General features: G+C 38.8%; 2 protein-coding genes across 7 annotated transcripts in view; one reads left to right on the forward strand and one right to left on the reverse strand.

Moving 5' to 3' along the window:
• LOC126299350 (Bardet-Biedl syndrome 5 protein homolog) overlaps nucleotides 1–6,714 on the forward strand; it is an 80,697-nt gene extending 73,983 nt beyond the window's left edge. For 2 of the 3 annotated variants that reach the window (XM_049991204.1, XM_049991205.1), the window contains one exon: nucleotides 6,338–6,708. In XM_049991204.1, the coding sequence (XP_049847161.1) occupies nucleotides 6,338–6,553 (216 nt within the window). In that variant the 3' untranslated portion in view covers nucleotides 6,554–6,708. Of the gene's footprint in view, nucleotides 1–6,337 lie in introns of all 3 variants that reach the window. The other variant, XM_049991203.1, reaches the window with a different exon arrangement.
• A 15,345-nt stretch (nucleotides 6,715–22,059) lies between these two features.
• Nucleotides 22,060–27,012, reverse strand: part of LOC126299364 (amidophosphoribosyltransferase-like) — a 231,117-nt gene continuing 226,164 nt past the window's right edge. For all 4 annotated transcript variants that reach the window (XM_049991226.1, XM_049991225.1, XM_049991228.1 and 1 more), the window contains one exon: nucleotides 22,060–23,447. In XM_049991226.1, the coding sequence (XP_049847183.1) occupies nucleotides 23,308–23,447 (140 nt within the window). In that variant the 3' untranslated portion in view covers nucleotides 22,060–23,307. The remainder of the gene's footprint in view (nucleotides 23,448–27,012) is intronic.

The following is a 27,012-nucleotide window of genomic DNA, read 5'->3' on the forward strand; positions in this document are numbered from 1 at the left end:
CTCAGGTCATATTGGTGTGACATAAGCAGGTAAAGGTTACCAATTTTCCCACATTTCCTCTGATTACTAGTTTGAGACATAATTTCTTTGGTCAACTACATTGCCACTAATAATTATTTCCAAATTGAGAGCCATATTCACAAGCAGGCATACAATGATGGAAATCAGGAAAGTTTCTTCCCATGTGAACTTCTGCTTGTATCACCTAGTGAGTCTCAGAACGAGCAGCGTCTGACAGGGTTCAGGCTCATAGATATTTTTGTTGTTTGGATTCACAGTGTGGCTGCAAGTGTCATAAAAAATAAGCAAACTTGTTATTGCACTTGCATCCAGTACAAGAAGATAACTCAAACAATTGTGGCTCAGTATACAAAAATGATCATACGTCAGTAAAAGAATAAACTATTCCCTTACCATACAGTATTGTGGTAGTCTATAGTTTATTAATCAGATGCTATACCAAGGTCATGACTTGAAGTGATAACCTGATATGTGCTCACACTAATGGAATACTTTTTTCTTTGTAGTCTAAGTTTCTACCATCTGCTCAATCTCCATAATATACAGTGTGATTATAATAAAAGTTCCAGTTTCATAACACTGTAAAATATGTACTACTGCTCAGAATGACATCAAATTTTATCAAAATATTATTGCAGTAGCAGGAAACACTATGGAAATAAAAAAAAAAATAATAATAATAATGAAAATATTACCATTAGATAGCTCTGTAAGTAGCAGAGTATGCAAAATAAAAGGTGCAAGGTACACAGCTTTTCCTTCATCTATGTCAGAGACACTCGGAATGACTGTCTCAGCACAGTATTGCATGCTGGTGGAAAAGTTCTTTTACAATAGCTGTCACTGTGTGTCAGTAGCTCTGCAAAAGTTCTAGACACTCAAGGAAATTAAGAAAAGGCATTGGTCTGATATCTGCCAAGGGTCTGGAGGGAATGATTACAAAATTTGAAAAGACTGGTTGTTTTGAAGTGCAGTGGGGCAGAGGGAGGAAACAGTTGATCCAACTTCATAAGAAGATGTGACCACAGCATTCCAGGAGGGGTGAAGTGGTGATGTGCAAACATGCAGTGCACACAGAACTGTTGAGCTTTGGACATGCCTATGAGCTCGGTGCATAAAATTCTACAAAACCTCCCATACTGCTACCCATACAAAATTACCTATGTTCAGTAGTTGCTGCATGCTGACCTGTAAAGTAACATAAACATTTGCTGTAGAATTTTTTTCTTCCATGAAGGTAGACAGTGAATGGTCATGGGACATTCTGTGGCCAGACAAAGACCATTTCCATCTCCAAGAAAATGGCAATACTAAGAGTTGCATAACATGGGCAACAGATAATCTGCTCCACATCAGCTGGTACTGCTTCATTCTGTGAAGGTACTGTATGGTGGAGGTTGATGACATGGTTTATTGTAGGGCCATATTTTTTGGAGGTAATGAGTCCTGCAGATCCTGTTACGTGTACCTTCACTGGTAAATACTATAAGAGGCTTTTGCACACTAACATCATTCCAACCCTTCAACAGTGTGGATGTGTGGGTAGCATCATTTTTAAGCAAGATAGTGCTCCTCTGCACACTGCACAGCCAGTGAAGCAGCTGTTGCAGAGGCATTTTGAAAATTCTAGAATTATCAGCTATTATTTTCCTACAGCTTGGCCGTCCAAATCATCCAATCTTAATCTGTACCTTCTGGCTGTGGGGTTATCTGAAAGGTGCTGTGTTCAGTGCTGCAATTACAAATATAGCTGAATTGAAGGCACACATTGTGTGATGCATTCTGAAAGTGACCCCTGAGACAGTCCAGTCTGCTGTGGAATATGCTGTTTGTTGATTTCAACATGTGGCAGAAAACAGTGGACAGCATGTTGAACATGTCTTGCACCAATCTCACAGCATTTAAAAACTGATATCATTGTTGTTTTTTGTGGCTTTTGGCCTCAGGACAGTTAAAAATAATTTTTCTCATCCTGATGTGGTACGACCTTGCCTAGTTGGATGGGCTTACCTAAGTAACATTGCCACAGATGTTGAGTGCCAAACTTGCATAGTCATGCACATTGCACAGTATGGTTACTTTACTGCACAACTCACACAATAGCTGTCATAATGTGATTCATCTGTCATTTGTAGCTAAATCCATTTACATTATGTCTTGGGTTTTTTCCACCCTAACGTTCCCCCCTTGATTGATAATATTCTGTCAGAATTTGATGTCATTCTGAGTAGTGGTTCTTCTTTACAGCATTTTGAAACTGTAACTTTAATTATAATCACCCTGTACTCGTCTTTTATCCTTGACTCTTAGAGAAGTGAGTGGCGTTTTTTACCACATATTCAAGTCCCACCAGTGGAAAACTATGTACAATCAAGGTAAAAGAAATATAAAAGAGCACACATGTGGTATGTCTGCTGCACTGTCTGTTTTGTACAGTGTTTTGTATTGAAAAAGAAGAGTACACTGTACAGGTTGCTCAGTAACCAGATATCTGTCATTTATGGTGTAGACAGTTTGTCTTTGTCTACATAATCAAATTGACTCTGTCTCCTTATCAATACTGTCTCCTTTTCAGTGTTCTTCTTTTATTAATATTATCATTTTCAGCTGTTACAATTTTGACAGCTGGTAAGTAGAATCTCCTCTTTTGTCATGTGTACAATAAATATCAATTTTTAACTTTCTTTTTGAACATGTGCGGCACAATATGTGTAAGTACATTGTGTCTTGGAGGTGATTCCTAGGAACAGGAAAATATCATTTTCTTTTATGATAACTTTGTCTTAGTAAGTGACAGGGAAGAATAATAAGCAATGAAATAACAAAATCTAGTAACATACGTTAACACAGTGAGATGAAATAGCAAACTGTGGAGGCTTAGTGATGCGAACTACAACTGCAGTGGGAAGTATTTGGCGTTGATGTTCTCCTCTGGTGATTTTTCATCGAGTGCCATTGAGTGTAAACTGACCTTAACACTTTCTTATTGACAATGATAAGTAGTTGGAGTTAGGTCACTGATTGAATGGTTATATTTTTTAAATGATATGTTTCACCTGAAACTATTGGTGCTGATAAGTTAGTCTCCAGTATTAATAGATTACTCATTCACAAATGTGGATACCTTTAATGTTTCCTCCTATGAAACAATATTGTTGACTATCTTTGTGTCAGATACAAAATAAATTCAACACATTTTGTATAATTCATAACAAGTAGTTATTGCCACACAACGTAGCAGTGTTAGTGTACTGTTGTCTTCAGTTTTATGGTGCTTTTACTCAAGATGAGAGAGAATGCTAATCCTTTAGCCCAGCATAGTACACCAACTCAACCTGGCATGAACTCAACAAGTTGTTGGAAGTCTACTGCTGAAATATTGACCCACACTGCCTTCCACAGTTGCGAAAGTGTTTCCGGTGCAGGATGTTGTGCATCAACTGACCTCTCAATTAGATCCCATAGATGTTTGATGGGATTCATGTCGGGCAATCTAGGTAGCCAAATCATTCACTTGAATTGTTGAGAATTTTCTTCATGCCAATCATGAATAATTGTGGCCCAGTGACACGGCGCATTGTTATCTACAAAAATTCCATTCTTGTTTGGGAACATGAAGTCTGTGAATGGCTGCAAATGGTCTCCAATTTGCTGAACATAACTATTTCCAGTCAATGGTCAGTTCAGTTGGACTAGAGCGACCCGTCCATTCCATGTAACTACAGCCCACAGCATTATGAAGTCACCATGAGCTTGCACAGTGCCTCATTGACAACTTGGGTGGGATCTGCACCACACTCAAACCCTATCATTAGCTCTTATCAACTGTAACTGGGACACATCTGACCAGTCCACAGTTTTCCAGTCATCTAGGGTCTAGCTGATATGGTCATGAGTCCAAGAGAGCCTCTGCAGGCAATGTCGTGCTATTAACAAAGCCACTCGCATTAGTTGTCTGCTGCCATAGCCCATTAACACCAAATTTCACCAAACTGACCTTAAAGACACGTTCATTGTACATCCCACATTGATTTCTGTGGTTATTTCACACACTACTGCTTGTCTGTTAGCACTGATAACTCTATGCAAATGCTGTTGCTCACAGTCATTAAGCGAAGGCCATCAGCCACTGCCTTGTCAATGGTGAGAGTTAATTCCTGAAATCTGGTATTCTCAACTTACTCTTGACACTGTGGATCTCACAAGGGGAACTCTCCATCACAGCCCCATCAGATTTAGTGGTAAAATGGCCCAGCAGATAGCCTGTCAAAAACTGAACACAGATCAAGCCCGAAAACAAGAGGAAGGTGTACTGAACTCTGAAAAAATGAAGCAAAATAGAAACAGTGAATGGTTCAAGCTCAAGATGTGCAACATTCAGTGAATTATGGAAACCGTGGTGTCATGGTTTTCCAGTCACGGTGTTGGACTACAAAGTGGGAGATCCGTGTTCAAATCTCCGTCATATCCACTGCCCCCCCCCTTTTTTTTCACAAATTTGTGAACTGTCTGTCTGGTTATTGACATGTCTGTCCTCCTTCTGTAGTCTTGACAATTGTCATACTACACATTGGTTATAGAACATGAGTAATATGGTAAGAACATACTACCGTCACAAGTAAATGTGATGAATAGTGAGGGCAGGCTAGGTGTCACATGGACCTCTCACAGAAATGAAAACAACAAACTAATGGGTGTGAACTATGTTACAAGAAAGGAATTTAAGAGTCAAAACTTCCAAAACAGAACACAAGAGTCATAACGTGGTATTTGTTTAGAACAGATAGGAGGTATGTAGATACGAAGGTCCCTTCGTTACACCTCACTGTTGCAGACAGATGTTACACCACAACACAGACACACATTTGAATACAGAGAACAGACATGTCATTCACTGGATGGACAGTTCATAACTTTATGAAAAAAAAATGATATGAGACATGAGAGAGATTTGAACACATATCTCTTGATGGGCAGTCCAGCTCCGTGACCACAGAACCATGACACTGTAACTATTGAAACTCATGTGATGTTGCACATCTTGAGTTAGACCACTTGTTGTTCCTATTTTGCTTCTTTTTTTCAGAGTTTGGTATGCCTTCTTCCTGTTTCCATGCTTGATCTGTGTTCAGTTTTTTAGGGGTTATCCACTGACCCATCTTACCACTAAATTAGAGCAGGGTGCAATGGGGAGTTTCCCTTGTCAGAATATTGAATTCCCTAATGATTTCCATAATGGAATGTCCCATAGGTCTAGCTCCAACTACCATTCTGCATTCAAAGTCTATTAATTCCCCTTAGACAGGCATAATCATGTTGAAAACATTTTCACATGAATCACCTCAGTACGAATGACAGCTCCGCTAATACACTACCCTTTTATACTTTGTGTATGTGATACTACTGCCATCTCTATATGTGCATATCACTATTCCATGACTTTTGTCACCTCAGTGTGAATTTAATTAAAAACTGCCACTTTCATGAAATTAGTCAGATTATGCTTAAAACAAAATGTACATGCTCCTAGTGATCTTGGATCAAACTTTATTCTACGAGGGCATGCTGAAAAATAATGGCTCCAAATAGTTTATGTGAAAACTCTTAAAGCTTTTTAAATAAAACAATTGTTATTAACATTCAACATCTTTATTCTTCATGTCTATATATTTGCAAGCCCTCTGCTACTAGAGGACTCCAAATTGTAATGTGTAACATGGTGGTGTGTAATGCAACTACATCAGTGCATGAAAAAGAACCTGCCAATCCATACATGGAGTGCCCTCTCCTTCAGCATGACAATGCCAGACCACACACAAGTACTGTGACATCTGCAACAATCCAATGCTGTAGAGTCACTGGCACCAATCATCCTCTGCACAGTCCTGATTTGGCCCCATCCAATTCTCACTGGTGTCCAATAGATAAATAACACCTTTGAGGACATCACTTTAATAATGTTAAAGCGATGCAAGCAGGGTTGAGATTGTAGCTCTGTCAACAAAGTGAAACATTCTACCATGACAGTATCAAGAAACAGGTTGCTTCTCGGAAGAAATGTGTTCATCATCAGGGTAACTATGTTGAGAAACAAATTTATAGACATGAAGAATAAAGATGTATCGTGCTAATAATGTTTGTTTTATTTAAAGAACTTAGAGTTTTATCATTAAAAGTTTGGAGGCATTACTTTTCAGCACACCCTCATACATATCAATGTCGGCAACTTGTGGATACAGATGTATCCTCTGCTTGTAGTCAGTTCTTACTTACATATGGCCACATAATTTTTATAAATAAATATCTCATTTTACAGGCCCAGTACCAAGAAGAGAGCTCCATGTTTGCTGATGATACACAGGAAATTGTTGAGTCAAGTGATGAAATGTCCAATGTTTTCCTTACTTACTTTGCTGATGAAAACCATGAAGACAGGGAACCAGTTTATAATCAAGAACTTGGACTGGCTATTGAAGCTCTGAAACCTGGAACGACATTGCAGAATCTGTGGGAAGTTATACCTTCTTCATAGTGCTGTACCCTATCAGCTTACAATGTAACATAGAACATGAGTCATGTTTACTGAATGACATTCATTTAACTGTTTCAAAAGAGATGTCAAATTGTACCTGTTGAAATTTTTTATCCCAAGTGGCTGTAATTTTGTACTTAATAAAAATTTTCTGAAAGCAGTATCAAGTTTTTGAGTTTGTTACATGCTACCACTGAGTGTGGCAGAGATCATAATGTTCCCTTGTCATTGCTATGTAGTGTTCAGGTTCATCACACAGTTAGTTTTGTATTCCACAGTCTTTATTCATGCAATGCAAGTCCACATGTTGAAAATTTTGTAGAGTATTCATCAGCAACACATGTAAATATCACAAGTAAATGTTTCAACCATTTCACCCTTGGCTGTACTGTCTGTTTGAGATCTTACACCTGACTGCTTTGTGTATGCAAAAAAAGCCTTGCACAAAAACAGACCCCACTGTTTAAACCCTCGTCTTGATGTGTGTCAAACACACACATTTCTGGATTCCAAAACATACTTAAGAACTATGAATACATGCATCATATAGGATTTTTGGGCATACATTTCCTAAGGTTTCTAGCACTGTTCTCAGTTTATCTAACTTGAATAGTTTGTTCATAAATAACAATTTTATCAATGTAAGTACTACTTTGTATTGTTATGTTACTAATAAATATAAACAATTAAAAATAAGTACACTCATACATATCTAATTATGTCTACTTTGCAATGCTGCCGCTAATTTCAATGTTTCATATTTTATTTATGTGAAAATTCAGGTTTTTATTCACAGAATGTACGTTTGAGCTTGCAATTCAAAATAGGTCATGTTTATAAAAAATCTACTGTGATAGTTCAATAGTGTCCACTGAGATCCATCTGTAGATGCTTTTTTTTGTAAAAATCACTCAAGGTGCCATCGAGATACTAATTTTTGAAGTTCATTATATTAACACAAAATAACTTAAAAACTACACTTCGTATTGAGGTCACATTTTCGCCCACACTCTCAACATATTTTTGTTTTTGTAACCATGTTGCTGGCTTCTCTGTCACTAGTTAGGTTTATTTTTTAATGGATTTAGTCTTCTCTGCTGTTTTATTCTCAACACGCAATTTAACAATGGTGGCTACCCCTCCATGTTTTCACACTAAGGGTCAGGTTTTCTTGACAATGTAGCCAGAACCTGCATTTACTTGACCTGTGTTCTAAAACTCTCATACTCAAGCATGTCTGCCAATCACTGCACCTCAAAGGGTGCTGCCATCTATTGATAACATCACGGGTCTCATGTGGTTCAGCTCGGCCTCGACACTCTCCTGGCTGTCAGACACTTGCCAGTTCACCTGCACCTGCTTCTAACATCGCAATAGGACAGGTGCACATGGCTGCATCTGTTTCTAAAGTGTCTTGTCACAATTTCTGGGATGTAACGTCTCAGTGTGTAACTTTTGACTAATGGTCAGACATCCTTTGTATATACCAGTTACCTTTTACAACTTTCAGGAGGGTGTGTTTGTAAGCTTTAGTCTCATCTAGTTATTTGTGCTTTTCCTAAATCACTTCAGGTGAAATATTCCTTCAACAAGACTGCAAAAATCCTTAACCTTTCCTTGCCAATTTTGACCTAGTACTAGCTCTGATGACATCATTGGTAACCGAATATTGAACTCTCAGCTCCCTTCCTCTCTTCCCTTCCCCTTAAAATTCAGAAGCTTCTTTTCCTTGCATAAATACTGACTTGATCAACAACTGGAAATGTATTTCACTAGCTGTCCTAAAATATCCTCATAAGAATTTTGGAATTTAATAAAAATTCAACTAAGCAGAGTTATGAGATGTGTATGGTACCCAAAATGATTTTAGGAATCTAAATTGCTTATTGGACAAGAAAGATTAGGAATAAAATGTAATTTCCATTTTATGTATTTATTTGTCATGTTCCATGGGGTCATGCAAGCCAAAGCTGCTTGGTCATAGAACGAGCCAGTACATACGAGGGCATGCTGAAAAGTAAACCCTTAAAGCATGTTGAATAAATCAAACATTGTTAACATTCTGGATCTTTATTCTTCATGTCTAGCATGTAACATGGCAGTGTGTTACGTATCTATATCAGGGCATGAGAAACAATGTGCTGGAATCAAGATTTGAATCCAGGTAGTTTGTCCAGGCATGGAGCACCCTCTTCTTCAGCATGACAATTCCAGACCATACACGAGTGCTGCGATACCTGCAATAATTCTGTGCCTTGGAATCACTGTCGATTATCCTCTGTACATTCTCAACTTGGTTCATGCAATTTTCATCTGCTTCCAAAACTTAAAGAACATCTTTCAGGACTTCACTTTGATAGTGATGAAGTGGTAAAAGCAGAGGTGAGGTTGTGGCTCCATTAATGAAGTCAAACCTTCTACAGTGACAGTATAAACAAATGGTCTCTCATTGGGAGAAATGTGTTCATCACCAGGGTGATTGTGTTGAGAAATAAATATGTAGACATGAAGAATAAAGATGTAGAATGTTAATAGCATTAGTTTTATTTATAAAGCTTCAATAGTTTTTACATAAAAAAATTTGGAGTAATTACTTTTCAGCATGTGCTTGTAGTTTGTACTCTGCAAATTAAATAATTTGTAAATGGACAATTCTAAACTACTTAGAGGAGCACCTCTACAGAATAGGAATGTACGAGAAGGAAACCTTTCAACTTGTATTTGAATACTTGGGGTTTATGACTCATTTCTGCTAGAAGCCTCTTGAAAATGGAACCCGCTGAATAGTGTGCACCTTTCTATGCAGTGCTTGGAAATGTTATACAAGCATACATTGTTTTTCCATCTAGTGTTTACTGGATGAATATTGCATTTTCTTGTGAAGGAGTTAATATTGTCAATGACAATTTCCATTATGGAATATATGTATATGAACAGCAGAAGAAGAATTCTGAAACACTTGAGCAACAGCCTTCATGAGGTTCATGAACTGACACTGCAGATTAGTCCAGCTGCCTGTTTCTGGACTTAGAATATTCTTGGTAAGTGCATAGACATGCTCCAAAATATAACACTTTGTGATATACTAGAGTGAAAGTAAGAAAAGTAAACAAGCCTTTGTGGTTCAATGTCAGAGACAGTGGACATCATTCTCACAGTGAAAATAGCAGCATTCTGTTTCTGCACAAGAGCTTGAATGTGAGACTTCCAAGAACGACTTTTATCTACCCTCAGTCCTAAGAATTTAAAATGATAAACTTCAACTGATTGTTTGGCCACCTACAGACAATAAAATTTCACTGATCTACTAGTCAGCTTTGATATGGTGTATTTATTTGAAAAGGTTCCACTTTCATAATCCTTATTACTTATTGGCAGGCGTTTGATAAAGAAATTTCAGATTTGTTCAAACATGTTATGACCATAATGTACTTTTTATTTAATAATGAATTTTTTAAACAGATTGACTGGTCACTATGGTGAATCCCTAATTGCTCTTGGTGGTCAGTTTATTTATGGAGGAATAGGCACTGGAATCTGCTAGCTTAAAGCACACCATGTTTTGGAAATATGTTGTTGACATGTTTGTAGTGTGGCCCCATCAAGAATATAAGTTACAAAAAGTTTTTAAACTATCTGAATTACATCCATAGGCATATCCAGGTTACAACAAAAATCGAAAAGCAGGGATGCCTTCCATTTTTGGATGTTATGGTTCAGTGAAAAGATGATGGCACTTTGGGACATGCAGTACATTGGAAACTGATGCGTACACATTTATATTTCTGTGCAAACAGCTGCCATCATCCTTCCCAGACTATGAGTGTTGTCAAAACTTTTGTTCAGAGAGCACACATAATTGCTGATGAAAGCAGTCTGTAGGACAAGCTTCTACACTTAAAGAGAGTTTCTGAAGCTAATGACCATTCTCCACAGCAGATCCACTACAAATGAAACCAAGGTGACTGTAAGGAGTGCAGGAGAAGACACATAAAGGTTTAAATCTATGGATTTCCTATCATGTGTCAGAAGTCTATCGTTAAAAATAGGTCAAATCCTTTTCAGGCACAAAGTAAAGGTTATTTTTCATTCTCCACCAAAAACAGCAAGACTCTTGACCTCTGTTATATATGAATTGATGCTCCATAAAGCTGGTGTTTACAAGATCCCCTGCAAATATGGCCTTTCATACACTGGACAGACAACTTGTACAATTCACAAAAGATTTATGGAATATCACAGATACACCTGGCTGTTACACTACAATAAACTGACTGTGGCAGAGCACTGTAGTGATACTGGTCACCATGTTGTATGATAACGTCAAAACTTTTGCTTTTGCTACATCTTTTTGGGGTTCTGTAGTGATAGTGACATAGAAATTCACTTGACAATGAAAGGCAGCAGCGTCCATTGGGATAAGTCATGGAGTGCAGCACTTTCTGTAATAAACTTATGAAAACATCATTACTGTGCTGTTTCCAGTGATACGACATTGCAGCATTGATTGACCATGCAGCTACAGATCCAATTCATGCATAATGTACTTCTTTGCTGCTGGTCAAAGTCTCTACTGCCTGTTTATTTGTGGCCACATGCGCAGTGGCATGGTCCCCAAGTTTAAAAGGACTGAGTCAGTGCTGGAGCGTCAACTGCACCAAAACCCACATTTGTGAGGCTTAGAAACTGGCTCTGATGTGAATAACTGCCAGTTAGTTCTGGAGGTGGGAACCAGGCATCAACCAGTATCCCATGGTGGTACTACAAAACATTTGAATAACAGCAAGGCTTCAATGAAGACTACAAGGGAATCCTCAAACACAGGCCATTGCAGCAGTTGCCTCAGTGCATCCAACCAAATTAAGGCAAAGTCATCAGCACAGGGTGAGGTTAGCATCTATGCCAGAGGAGGAAAACAGAAGCTCAGATGATGAGCACAAATGGATCACTGACTTGAGTGAACAGGCCAAAGTAGTAGGCTTAAAGGAAAGGGAAGAGGAGGTATTTGTGAACATTAGAACTGCAAATTCATTTTCTGTGCTAGAAAATTGAGATGTAGAAGCTGAAGGAGAAATTCAGTTGGGAAAGCGAAAAAAGATATGGGTACCGCAAGTCGTCGCCTGTATTACCTCGGGTATCTTAACACTGGCCAAGCTCATGGCAGAGTACCACCCGAGGACCAGTAAGCTGCAAGTGGAATCACTATATGTTTACCACAAAGTGAAGGAGGTGCTGACAAAGAGAGGCTAGAGTTCCACATAGTGGAGCCCAAACAGGGTGTAAGAGTAGTAATCAGAAAGCTCCCAATCAATGCCAAAGTTGGTGAAAGGAAGGGGGAACTGACTTTGTAAGTGTTTAAAGCAGGGGTGTCCAAACTTTTAGCTTACCTGGGCAACATTGGAAGAAGACGAGTATTTTTGGATCACAAAAACATGGTTCACACATTTAAGCAAGAAGGAATTGATTTGACACTTTATATATGAGACTTCATTACTTTTATAACTTTACATAAACGCTATTTGGTTATGTGATGGATGTTCACTTATTGGGCAGCATTGAACTTGCTTTGGGCCACATGCAGTCCATGGGCTAAGAGATCGACACCACTGATTTTAAGTAAGCAGTGTTCAATTCACGAAACCAGCAGAGCAGGGAGAAGAAGGAGATGACTACAAGAGAGAACCAAATTTTCTGGTGGTTATTGAAAACAGTGAGAAAGCACAAAGAACATTCAAAAGTCAGATTGTCCTAGGCTTCCGTATCAAAACAGAGGTGACAAAAGTCATGAGATACCTCCTAATACCTCATCAGACCTCCTTTTGTCCAGTTTAGTGCAGCAACTTGATATGCCATGGACTCAAAAAGTCGTTGGAAGTTCTCTGCAGAAATACTGAGCCATGCTGTGTCTACAGCATAATTGTGAAAGTGTTACTGGTGAAGGATTTTGTACAGGAACTGACCTTTAGATTATGTCTCATAAATGTCCCATGGGACTCATGCTGGTTGATCTGAGTGGGCAAATGATTCATTCAAATTGTCCAGAATGCTCTTGAAACCAAACACAAACAATTTTGGCCCGTTGACATGGTGCATTGTCACCCATAAAAATTCCATTGTGGTTTGGGAACATAAACTCCATGAATAACTGCAAATGGTCTCCAAGTAGCCCAACATAACTACTGCCAGTCAATGACCCAGTCCATTCCATGTAAACATAGCCCACACCATTATGGAGCCACCAACAGCTTGCACAGTGACAATCTGGGTCCATGGCTTTGTGGGGACTACGCCACACTCAGACCCTACCATCAGCTCTTATCAACTGAAATCAGGACTCATTTGATCAGGCCACAATTTTCCTGTCATCTGTTGTCCTACCAAAGTGGTCATGAAACCAGGAGAGACACTGCAGGCAATATAGTATGATTAGCAAAGTCACTAACATCAGTCGTCTGATGCCATAGCCCATTATTCCCAAATTTTGCCACACCTTCCTAACAGATAATTTTGTTGTATGTCCCACACTGATTTCTGCTTTCAGACATTAAGTGAATGCCATCAGCCATTGCATTGTCAATGGTGAGTGGTAATTCCTGAAATTTGGTATTCTTGGCACACTCTTGACATTGTGGGTCTCAGGATATTGAATTCCCTAAATATTTCTGAAATGGTCTGTCTCATTTGTCTAGCCTCAACTACCATCCCACATTCAAAGTTTGTTAATTCCCATTGTGCAGCCGTAATCACATTGGAAAGCTTTTCACATGACTCACTTGAGTACAAATCACAGCTCCGCCAATACACTGCCCTTTTATTCCTTGTGTACACAACACTACTACCATCTTTATATGTGTGTGTATCACTATCCCATGACTTTTTTCACCTTAGTGTACAACAAGCCTGAAGGTCCTCGACCGTGCCGCCACTGCAAAAGGTACAGTAATCAAGCAGGAATTGTTATCTGAATCCAGGATGTGTCAAATGTGCCAATCTACACTTAACTAAACTATGCATTAATTTTTAATGGAAAACACCTGCTCAGATACCAAGGTGGTGAGGCATACTAGAAACTAGTGCACATCCAGAGGCAGCAGAAAGTGGCCATCATTGTTACTGCTGTGTCTGGACAGCAAGCTTTCGGCAAACAGAATTCCAATTGCAGATGCTGCACCTTCCTGTGCTCCAGACAAGACAGAATGTGCGGATCTCCCCCTTCGACTCTACTGCCACAGTGCCCCCTCCAGCAGTAGCAGGGACAGGACCACCCCCACCATTACTACTCCCATCACCACCCTAGGCTCTAGACACTGATAGTAGAACAATCAGTTCACCCCAGAACCTGCAGTGACGGCAACTAGAGTCAAAAAATGCAGGAAGCAATTCGCGAACCTGTTGCATGAAATAAAAGAAATTAGGGCACTGCTCGCTGGCTTCAACCTCAGCAGCATAGTAAAGAAGCTCAAAGAAACCATGACAGTGGTGTGAGTGGAGCCAGATAAATTCGCCAAAGCGACGATAATTGCAGAAGCCACCATGTACTTTCAGTGGTCCTTAGATATAGGAACTTTGAAATCCTAGATTGGAATGTGAACAGAGTTTCTGATAAAGTTATCCAACATCAGTTCTTTCCTGATCAGCATGTTATAGACATCAGCTGCATCACAGAGATACATCTGTTAGCAACTGATTGATTTAAGGTGCACAACTAGTCTGTCCACAAGACAGATAGTCCCAACTGTCGACGAGGAGGGGTTGGCATCATGGTACATCTCCACTGAACGATTGATATACCAAATTTGGTCAAAGTTGGGGCTGCTGGTATAGAGTTAAAGATAGGGAACAATGTCTTCACTGTAGTTTCTGTATACAATTCTCCCAATCACCACATCACAGCACAATACTTGAAAACTAAACATAGTGACAGGGATTGCAATTCCATAAACACCAGCAGGAGGGGAGTGAGGAAGTTTGTCTGGGGGTGATCCCTTCTTGAGGCTAAGCCCTCTCAAGAAGCTTGTTCACATCTCCTACTAAGCCCAGTTCAGGCCAGATATCCTGGATATCTGTCTCTCCAAAGGCCTGCCATGGAGAACCGCGAGCACAGTCCATTATGAGCTGGACTCCAACCACAGCCTAGTTGTCTTGGAATGTGCTATTGTCAAAGAGCCAGACAGGAGGATGGCAGATACAAAATATACCACTGATTGGGAGCAATATAACACCCTGATAGGACATGATCTGGAGGACATGATGCAAATGTGAAATGAAAGGGAGGTGGATGCATCTGTTGAGTTTTTCACAACCATCCTACAGAACCATACTAAGGAGGCAAGCACCAGGATGACCACCAAATCTGGTGTGAGGGACCTGCCCTCTGACATCTGGGACCTGGTAGTTTCTTGAGGACGGTTTGACAATGTTGCTTCAATCCTACTGACATTGTCTGGTTATACGAATGGAAGTACAGGTGAAAGAGAGATTACAGGAGCACAGAGGCTTCTACTTGTAATGAAAGACTTGAAGAAGCAGAGCAGGACATGAACAAATTATGGAAGCTCATGAAAGTGCAGAAGGTTACAGAGTAGACAAGAAAAATGGACTTGCCTATGGTGACCAGGAGAAAGTGGAAGTACTGCTGATATCACTGGAGTCACAATTCTGAACTCACATTGTCAAAGATAATGAGAGTGAAAGGCAGGAGAGAGAAAAAGTCGGACGAGTGGCTCAGCTGAGATACTAGGCCAGAAAAAGACTTTTCACCAGTTTCCGACTGCCTTGTATGTGCCTGTTTCAGATGGCTGTGGAACAACAAATCCCCAAGTCCTGTTAAGGCCTGCGTCCCACACCTAAAATGCCTACCTCCATCTGCAATCACCTACATCACCACAACCTACAACCAGTGCCTCTCCCATAACCTGTTTCCCAAATAACTTAAAAATTGCTGAGATTATCACCTTATCCAAACCACAAAAGGACTTCATCCTTCCTCATAGTCACAGGCCCATATCACTTCTGTGCTTTCTAGGGAAGATACTGGAGTGTCTTATACATAAACCCCTCACCTGATTTCTTAAAGACAACAACATAACAACTCCTGAGGAGTTTGGCTTCTGACCTGAACATAGCACCATTCACCAATCCATGCATCTGGTGGAACACACAGTTCAACATTCCAGGACACAGGATCAACATGACTGATTCATTCCTGGTCGGAAGGTACAGAAAACATGATCAAACAAAACAGATCAGGAATGCTGTGGCTAGGATCCTGCAGGGCTTGGTTCTGGGCTCTGTACTTTACATGCTCTACACCAATGATGTGCTAAAACTGGCTGGAGGTGAATTTGTCCTCTACATGGACAATATAGCAGTGTATAAGAGCAGCAGAAACCAAAACTTCATTGCACAAAAACTTCAGCAACACCTAGATACCATCACCCAATGGTGCAACATCTGTAACATCAAAATAAACCCAGAAATCTGTGTTGCCGTAATGTTTACAAGCAAAATAACTCGTCCAACCTGATCCATCTCCATCCTTGATAGAGTGGTACAATGGAGTCCTTTGCAATATACCTAGGCCTACAGTTCAACAGATTCCTGACATTCATGAAACAAATAAACAGTGCAAGAAGCAAGGGTTGTGCTGCTTTCTACCAGTTGCATCTAGTCCCAAAGGGTGGGGAGTCACCAGCAGATACAAAACTTGGGTTGTACAGGAATGTTGTCCTGCCAATGATTCTCTATGGCAACAACCCCACACCTGAAAATGCTACAATCACTGCAAAGGAAAATTCTCTGCATCATCGCAGACATAGACTGATACACGCCAAACACTCATACACTGATGTGACAAAAGCCATGGGATAGAGATATGCACATACACAGATGGTGGTAATATCACATATACTAAGTACAAAAGAGCAGTGCAGTGGGGGAGTTGTCATTTGTACTCAAGGACTCACGTGAAAAGATTTCCAGTCTGATTTTGGCTGCACAGTGAGAATTAACAGACTTTGCAGATGAAATGGTAGTTGGAGCTAGAGATGTAGCATATTCTATTTTGAAAATTGTTAAGGAATCAGAGATCCGCAGTGTCAAGAGTGTGCTGAGAATACCAAATTTCAGGCATTACTTCTCACCATGGACAACGTAGTGGCCAATGGCCTTCACTTAATGACCGAGAGCAGCAGTGTTTTCGTAGAGTTGTCAGGGACAACAGACAAGCAACAATGTGCGAAATAATTGCAGAAATCAATGTGGGACATATGATGAACATATCCATTAGGACAGTATGGTGAAATTTGGGATTAATGGGCTATGACAGCAGACAACTGATGCAAGTGCCTTTGCTAACAGCATGACATCACCTGCAGTGGCTCTCCTGGGCTCATGACCACATTGGTTGGACCCCCGGAGATTGGAAAGCTGTGGCCTCGTCAGATGAGTCCTGATTTCAGTTCGTAAGAGCTGATGGTAGGGTTTGTGTGTGGTGCAAGGCTGGTGGTTGCCCTGTAATGGTGTAGGCTGTGTTTACATGAAATGGACTGGGTCACTGATTGGAAATAGTTGTGTTCGGCTACTTGGAGACCATTTGCAGCCATTCATGTTCCCAAACAACAATGGAATTTTTTGGGTGACAATACACCATATCAACAGGCCACAATTGTTTGTGTTTGGTTTTAAGAACATTCTGGACAATTTGAGTAAATGATTTGGCCACCCAGATCACCCAGTATGTGTCCCATGGAACATTTGTGAGACATAATTGAAAGGTCAGTTCCTGCACAAAATCCTGCACCAGCAACACTTTTACAATTGTGAATGGCTGCAGAGGCAGCATCGCTCAATATTTCTGCAGGGAACTTCCGACGACTTGTTGAGTCCATGGCATGTCGCGTTGCTGCACTCCACTGGGCAAAAGGTGGTCTGACATGATATTAGGAGGTATTTCATGAATTTTGTCACTGCAGTGTATGTTTTAACATATATTTCACAGGCTACAGAAAAAATTGTACTGTAAATGGAGATATTATTAAGTCATTCTCACTTGATTTGGAACACTGGAATGCAGTGATCCACTTGAGCTGATAAGAAATCACTTTTTTTCAAAAGTTCTAAAAAAAAACAGCACAATTTTCTTAATATAGCTTGGGTCCATTTTTTTAATACTGATTCTCTCATTCTATTCATGTCTGAGGAACACTAAATGAAACTGCTCACTGACATATGTCCCCTCATTTTTTTAAGTACTCCATAGTTATAATAATGTGCTTTTTGACATGGTTTTCACATGTTCAAAAATACCATTTTTGACTATGGTACGTTGGTCTGAAAATGAGTCTTGGCCCAAAACTAGTCACTGAGTGAATAAAATAAAAAAAAGTGAAAATTAAAACTCTGGACTGGTTTTTCATTGTACTGTACTTGTGAATCCCTTAAGACTGTATTTACCTGTTATCCAGCTACAGCATAGGAGAGGTCCAATATAACTGAACTGCAGAAGGCAAATAGTGCCCAACTGAAGCTTTCAATGAAGTCCATTAGCTCATTGATTGTACTCAGATGTCTCAACTGGAAGTCCACTACTCACAAAATGCACATACATAAAACAGAGTCCTGATTCAGCACAGTACATTGAGTGAGCTGAAATGACTTATTCGTAGGACTTGTAGCAATTATCTATTGCACCCTACATTCCATAACATTTGCTTGAAGCCCCTTGCTTATCTGGTTTTACTGATCAACTGAGGTAGTCACATTTGTCCTTTTGTTCCCTGATTTTTCTAATCTTCCTGGAATAAACCAACATTTCTTGAAAGAGTGAGCCCTTTCAGCCACTTAAGTCACAAACTTCAGTTTTTGCCAAACATTCTCAGTTAAACCCATGGCAACATCCTCATTTGTTTCACATTGTTTATTTGGCAATGTGGAACTTGAACTTCTCACAGAAGCAACTCATTGCTGAGTAAGTTTTGTAAAAATTTAGAGAGTTGTTACAATTAAATAAAACATATTTATGATGTGTGAAAGAAGTTCTATAAATCCTTCAGCTGGTGCCAAAATAAATGTCATACTTTTGTGTCATTCTCTCTCTCTTCATCTCTCTCTCACTCTAATATGAAATGCCAACACATCCACTAAATGAGTAACACTTAAATTTTATTTATAACAGCAAGAAATGTTTAAAAACGTATTTCTGTCTTGCTGATATGAATATTTCAACAACATTTTATCAGTTGCGTGAGTATAGTGCTGTCAAACTTTTAGCAACAGTGGATCAGTACCATATTGCCAAAGTTCTAAAGTAACAGGGACAATGTGTCATCCCTAAAGCCTCATGGATAACTTTTTCAATATCCAGTGAAGACAAATTATTTAACCTTGTCTTTGGACATGTAATGTATTTCTTCAAAAACAGAATTATACTTCAGGTAAATTGATACGAACTCAAATAACAGGGCATTTCAAAAATCATTTGAGCTTTCTAGGGCACTTACAATAAGAGTCATGTACCTCAAATAATAGTATACCATTAGGATAACACAAACAAGTGACATCAGGAATTTGCATATAATTAGATGGTCGTTTAGATTATGTAAATGGAATTAATGCAACTTGATCAGTTGATAGCCCCCTAGAACTTTAGATCAAATTTTAAGAATGTTCTGCTTAAAGGAAAGAGAAAGAAACTAATCGTATAAAGTACAGAAGAACTGTGCCACACCCTGATAAAATTTTAGGCCACGATGACCGTGAATTACAGCAGTGCTAGGTAGCTGCAAATGGTGCCTTTATTACATAAAGAAGACATGGATGCAAGCATAAAAATTTGAACATGTCCAGCTGGTGTAACCTACACTTGGGTGGCAGGGTCAGTAACCAACAATGCAGGATTGGGGTCTCCGCATTGTGACCAACTGCAATGGCGTTCTGCAGGGATATGTCTCAGATTTGCAGTATCCTGAATTGGTGTGCTATAAGATTGCATTCTGTTTGAAAAATTGAGGGTAATTATGCCCACCACACACTGCACACAGTAGAGGCAGCATGGCTTTTGTAAAGCATGCTTTCCAATGAGGCACTACACAGTGGACGCAGCTGAAATCCAGGGCAGGACATTAGCTGCGGCAGCCCTCTGACCAGTTGTCTGAGCCACACAGGTTTTTCTATACCTGCAACCACCTGCATCATCCCCTCAGGACCCATTGATTTGTCATGGTAGCTAGCAGGCTTGCTTCACTATGGAATGGCAAGGTGCACAAATTGGCCAATCTGCAATCTTTCTCAAATAATTGTAAAGAAACAGTTTAACAGTAGTAAAAAAAAAACACTTTGGTTCTCACACATCTCTCAGCTTAATTCATGAGCTTCATGGTGAACTGTGTATCATTTTGTTAATGGTTACAGTTGTGATATTTCAAGATTATGAATTTCTTCTAGCAGTTTACCTAAACTTTGCATTGGAAAATTGTGGTTGCCATGAATTTGTGTTTAGTGCATGTTAGGTCATACGTTGTTGTGTTTGAACAGTAGCTAACATATTGAATTATTTTTTAAACTTTGAAGGCGATCACTGTGTCTCAAATCTTGAGAAAACAGATTGTATGTGTAGTAGTCCATCCCCTGCACACCAAGGAAAAAGCCAGAATGAAATATTCATACCTCACTCATATCTCGTAAACAGTTTGAGACACCGAAACAGGATTTTGGCAATTGATAGCTCACAAAGAGGAGCACATTTCATCATAAAACTAACGTAGGAAACTTCCATACCTAAGATATTCAAGCAAGTACAGATTTTTCTCCAATTAAACAAGGAAGAATGAAACTGGAAGAAGGTTGCAGAGGTATTATATTACATCAGTTGTTAGTATTATTTATTTATTTATTTTATATACATCTTCGCAATAAACATTTAATATTAATGATGTTAAGTTCTTCACGTTCATACTGGTCTCTTTTTTATGGCTGCATACTGCCACTGAACAAAAGGTTCAGGTGAATTAAAACATTCATTAAATCTTTCTCTCCTAAGAAAAGCTTTACTCATGTTTCTGCAACTACTTGGAGTAGGTGACAGAAGCTGGTTAGTGCTCAGTGGTCCCATTCTCTCCTCCTCCTCCTCCTCAGTGAAATCTTTTGACATAATGTTTTCAGTCCTCAAATAATTGTGCAGTACACTTGCAGCCATCACAATTCTATCTACAGTCTCCAGTTTACAGTCAAAAGGCCATTTACGCAAAATAAATCTGGAACTCAATATACCAAATGCACTCTCTATAGTTTGACAAGGATGAGGAAGACAGTAGTTAAAAACTTTACTTTTGCCATTAGCAGTAACTTTAAATTTAGGTTAAGGTTGCATTAAGTTTTTTTCTAATAACAGAAGTGTCTCATCACCTATGAGAACATAAAGGGCTCCTGAGTTCCAAATCAGAGTCAGAATCTAAGTCTAACTGCATAGACAGACTCAGGGTGGACACTGCACGGTGCTCTGTGCTTCACGAGCACTGAACCACTACTGAGAGTTTTGCCATGCCTCTGCTATGGGCAGTGTGTGTTGACCTACAGAAACTGTTGCTTTGCCAGGCCTCTGCTCTGCTTCTGCTGAGTGCAGTGTGCCATAACATATTGTATAGCAGACCATATTCTCATTCATCAAGGGGTTCTTAGTGCAGTAAATCAATTGGTAATATGCATTTGTGTCTGAAACAGTCACAAATGTGATGCTCAGCATGCACCAATGGGCACGGTGGCCCACAAGCTGCGCAGAATCAGCAATGTCTGTTACATTCCAAGGCTGTGCATATGTGAGAAAAACTGATTTGCTAGTTTCATTTCTTTCTCTCTTCTACAGATAGCAGTAGCTCTGTCTGTTAATGCCTGGCCATACATAAGCACACTGACAGCTAGCTACCGTACATGTTTTATTTATGACATGAAGTGTAATTAATTATTATCCTTTCATTCACATGTTTTATTGTTTCCCTTATTTATTCTTACATGAGTACATCATGTATCCTATGGGTGTATAAATAATTGTTCTTTGTGACCTTTCAATACTAAAATACTGTGGGGGTAATCTAACCTTGGTGACTCAGCGTATCATTTACTACAGTAGTCTGTAATGACCTTTTGCCATTTTCCTAATTTACTGGACTGCACTTTCTGATTCAGCCCAGCTTTATAAAGCCTTACAGTAACAGTGAATCCAATTCAGCTTTTTTGCACACAGTTCAGTTACATTTTGGGTATCATTACAGAATTTCTGACCAGTGATCGGCTTCAGGACAACATTTTTGGTACTTCCATTAGACATGAAATTGCCTTGGCTTTTGGAACTACTAACTCCTTCCTGAGGAAGGAAACCGGGATAAGTTGGGGGATTTAAAAAGGAAAGGCAGGTCACACAGATCTGAGAATGTGAAGTAACCACCTGTTGTAAATATGAGAGGAGACAAAGATAAATATAAGCCTACTCCACACAAAATGAAATACTACAATTTTAACTACTTAAAAAATTTATTCACATAAAACGCTTGACAAAAATTAAAAATATTAAGTAAAATTAAGTTGCAGATCTGAAATTGCCATAATGAGCAAGAGTAATACAGCCTCCATGTATGTGTAATTGAACTAGGAACTGTTAAAAATAAATTGTGGAAGTAATATATTCCACGTTAAAATGATGACAAATGTGAGCCCATATGTAGCTTTTGCTCTGGCAAGGTGTGTTTACACCTAACTCTTAGTCTGCTAAAATGATAAATTATAACACATAGGACTTGGTGTATCTGTTGAGAGTAATCTAAGATTGAACCAACATTTTGACGTTGATTCAAGCACAAAAACTCTACAAAACCACTGAGCTTGGTTTCTTTTAGAGTTAATTGGCACATTACATTTCATTATAAAACATAAAATTAATACGCAGCATCAAATCTACATTCCAACTTCATATGTACAGAAATATTACAATGGAATGGTTCTTTTCTAATATAAAAATAACTTTTCACAAATAAGAGGAGACAAACCATCTCCTTTATCCTGCTCATTGTGAAATTCAGATTGAAAGCTTAGTGATATGGATACATCATGGAAGAAGTACACTTCATGTACAGACACAAAAATGTGACACTATAACAGTGAACTTTGTAAAGGAACAAAAAGTAGTTCTTATTTTTAAAAAAACGTAGCATCAAAAATATATTACAAAGAATAATATGATTTTAAAAAAATCACAGGACCCCTTACTTTCTGAAAAGAATTAGCACACTACATCAGAATGTAATGGCATGAACATAAAAACTGAATAATAAAACAAGAACATTTATTATGTGATTCCTGTTTTATCAAGTTTTCAGAAAGAAAGAAAAAAGGGATCTCATAGCTCTTTACTTTGTAAGAGCACAACTGGAATGTAATTGTACTTCAGAAGTACTCTTTAATAAATTAAGAATTTAACCATTTAAGATAATTGCCAGAGGTAAAAAATTAAATTATCAAAAATACAGAGACATTATATACTGACCACAAAAATGTGTAACAACTTGAGATAGATTGCAATGTAACACTTATCTGAGGTATAATTCTGAAGTGATAACATGTTTATTAAATTTTGAATTAAATATACTTAGTTGTGTCAGTAAATGACCTCAGCTGTGTTACTTCATAGTTTCACTTTCATTTTGTGGTAAAATTCAACAGCTAATGTTGACAACTGCGTGTCTAACAGCTGGCAGTAAAGCACATCACCATTCCAGTTTTTCTGGATACACTCCAGTGAGGCACGCTGTGCAGTGTCCAATGCTTGTGGAGCTTTTGTTCTTCATTCTGTGCCGAACTGCTTGCACTAAGCCTTCCACAGATAAGTACGCCAAACTGTCCGCACCTGTAATCCAATGTAAGTGTTACAAAAGAAAGAATAGTGAGAGTGAAGAAAAGGAAGTGCTCTCTCTCTCTCTCTCTCTCTCTCTCTCTCTCTCTCTCTCTCTCTCTCTCTCTCTCTCTCTCCCCCCCCCCCCCCCCCCCCATCACTTCCTCCCTCCCTCTATTTCATTAACCCCTCCTACAAACAGACAGTATGCATTAGAGAGGGGAAATGAAAAGAATATCTCTTTTTCGCTTCTACCATAGTAAAATGATGTTTACATATAGCAGGTTTCTAATAGTTATGTGGTCATGGAAGATGACATATGTTATGATATCTGCAGGGATAGTAAGGGTAATGTTGTCTTACACCCAAACTATTTGAAGTAGTCAAATTTATTTTTCAAATCAGTCAACTGAAACCTGAACTTTCTTTCTCATGAGTCCATGATGCTAGAAGGACTTCATTGCTGAAACTGGTGATACTAATATCAATCTTGAGATCAGAGTTGTAGATTTATGTATGTGGCTCAACATGTGGGTCTTTAACATATAACTGTGCTTAGTAAATTTCTCTTGCCAGTCTCCCTGGATTATTACAGTTCATTACATTAAATATAGGGTTGAATGGAGTAAAGTTAAGCCAGTAAATTAATTAATGATCCAGTGCTATGTTACTTGGCTGAACAAGGGTACCCAGTGAGGAAAAGTCCTCCAACATGTTTTTCTAAATATCTGGAGTAAATGACAAACTAAAAATTGTACAGAGGACTGAAATAACTTATGCAAACAGGAATTCTTGGATTTTCTCTTAAGTTTTGCACACCAATGTGTTAACTGCAGAACATAATATTGGCATCTAGCACTTAATGCAACAGTGTTTTGGCTGCCATTTGACATGTTCTCCAGGTATCTGTGTAATGAGCCTATTGCCCTAACAATAAAAAAAAACAACTGTTAGCCCTGCAGTTTCTGTTTTCTCTGTAATTGTCATGTATTTTACAATACTCTTTGGATCTACGTGTATTTATTTGCAATTTACAATATTGTGAGAAGAAAATGGAACAAGGTATCTGGCCATACAGCGCAAATATCTGAAAATGGCAACTTTCCACTCTTGTGAAGGTAAACAATAAAAAAATGTGACTCACTGACAGATAAATATGGCCTTACTGGTATCAACTGGAAAACTCCCTACTGTATCTAATGTGTTGAGGGAAGGAGGCACAAGACAAAGATGAAGGCAATCTCTTATAGCAACAAATGTTCTTCAGGGACTGTTGTCAGATATGATCAGAAGTTTACACTATTATTGTTGAGTGTCTGTGTTACCCTATTCACAACTGCTCATTTTCTCTGCCTTTCAGTTCTACAGGAAACCTATAATTTCTGCTTGGTGTCCATATTTCTTATTTAGACTGAACAATATTTGTAACTGAGGACAGCTATCTATATTCTACATAAGGTGTAATGTTAAGCCGTGCCAATACTAATTCAGTAAATGCGAGTATCAGCATCCAAGTGAAATTTTGTGAACAGTGCTATTTAGATTGCTTCATGTATTTTTTGTCTAATTTTTTACATTGCTGACCTGTCTTGGCTACTCTTCTCATCAGATCCCACCAAACTGAGCTTGGATGTCGATTTTGTCAAGTATTACACAAATTGCCATATTTCCTGTTGGATTCTGTCTCAGATTCTTCAATTGACAATCGTTTGACAATGTTTTGATGTTTCACCAGAACAAGTAGTTGGCATTATCAAAGCTTCATCCTCCATTGCTGGTTGCGGACTGGAGTCAAGCTCGTAGCTAGGGATTACATGTACCTGTCACACCACCATCTGAGGACTTTCCCTGGTCATTACTGCTGTGGTCCTCCCCCTGATACCTACAACAGTTGTTTATTGCAACACGGTAATCCAGGATCCATGCACCAGTTGTCATATTTGTGGATTTCTATAGCTTCCCTGGGTATGTGGGTATAATAGCTCTTCTCCCCAGCAAGAACTTTCATGTCAGCAAATTTTATCATGTGATCAGCTTGTGTTCTGCCATGACTAATTTCTTCCCCTATACCAACCTCCAATATCATTTCCTTTCAGCGACCCAGATGTTGATGGATCATCCAATCATTCCCACACAGACTTTTCTACATGTACTGAGTGTGCGTTATATTCCCCTACATTGCAAAGAGACCACTTTCTGTCCTTTGCTATGGCAGGTACATTTTATCTCCAGGCACAAGCTCCCTCCATTCCACCATCAGCTATGGACAGTGAAGCTTTGACAATGGCAACCACTTGTACCAGCGAAACACCTAAAAATTGTCAAACTAGCATCAGCCAAAGAACTCGAGTCAAAAGTCAACAGGCAATATGTTAACGAGTGACTATGCAAGCCTCAACAATTTTGTTATATGAAGTGTTACTTAAATAATTCTAAGCTTTTTAATTTATTCTTTAGATATTTTAAAGGAAACCATTCTGCTTTTTCATTATATCCATTGTGGATGACAAACTGCAACTGCAATTAAAAAGTGGCACATTGTTTACTTTAAAAATATTTGTTACTGTCTGAAGGAGCAGATATTGTAAAAATAAACTATGTAATACATGCCCAGATGTTCAAAACAATGATAGTAATAATGACGAACATGTTGTCTCATTCTTCCTGTTGTGGGAATCCAAATAATGTGAGCATTAGGTGATGTAGGTGGTGTGGCATTTGGAGGCCTGGATCAGTCCAGGCTGCATGTACAGATAGCTGAAATGGTTAAGGTGACCACTCATGATAAGCAGGAAATTCGAGTTTGAGTCCCAGTCTGGCACAAATTTTGATGTGTCACAAATAGGTAGTGTATCTGTACCCAATACAGCTAATGACAAAAGAATTCACAATCAGTGTATAAATCTCAAAATAATAGGAAGTAGCAGTTTACGTAGGTATGATGTGCAACCAGATGCTTTTTGAAATTGATGCGATTTACTGTACCATTAACTAGTTTTCAAGCCACTGTAGGCTCATTGTCAGATGGAGTTACAAGACCATTATATCTTGGATGAAGTGTAGCTGGCCACAAGGGACATGGTGACTGCACTGTCTTGTCCGGTACCTATCACTCTGCATATGCGCGTGCATGTGTAAGGTGGCAAAATGCACAATTACTATGACCTTAGTGCTTAGCTGCACTTGGTCCAAAAAAACAAGAACATTATAACACATCGATGTGATAAGGCTGCAGCAGCTCAAAACATAGTTAATAGTGGAATAGATCTTATGAAATTGACAAAGGGACTGGTTGCATATTATACCTACATAAACTGCCTACTGCCTTTGATCTAATCTAAATAAGACAGTCAGTATCGAAATACAATCATACCTAACATGCCACTTGTTATTTTAAATGTTGGCCATAATGGAGTTCAAACTTTGAACTGCCTGAGCTGGATCAAGAGCAGGAAATCCAATTAAATATTCAAAGTTCTGCAAGTTTTATGTAATATTTACAGGGGTGTCACATTTAGTAGATCTCACATCAGCCTAATTCAAGAATGATGAGACATTGTTATTTAGATGCCTCATAAAA

Source organism: Schistocerca gregaria, chromosome X, assembly GCF_023897955.1.
Source record: "Schistocerca gregaria isolate iqSchGreg1 chromosome X, iqSchGreg1.2, whole genome shotgun sequence".
Taxonomy (NCBI): Eukaryota; Metazoa; Arthropoda; class Insecta; order Orthoptera; family Acrididae; genus Schistocerca; species Schistocerca gregaria.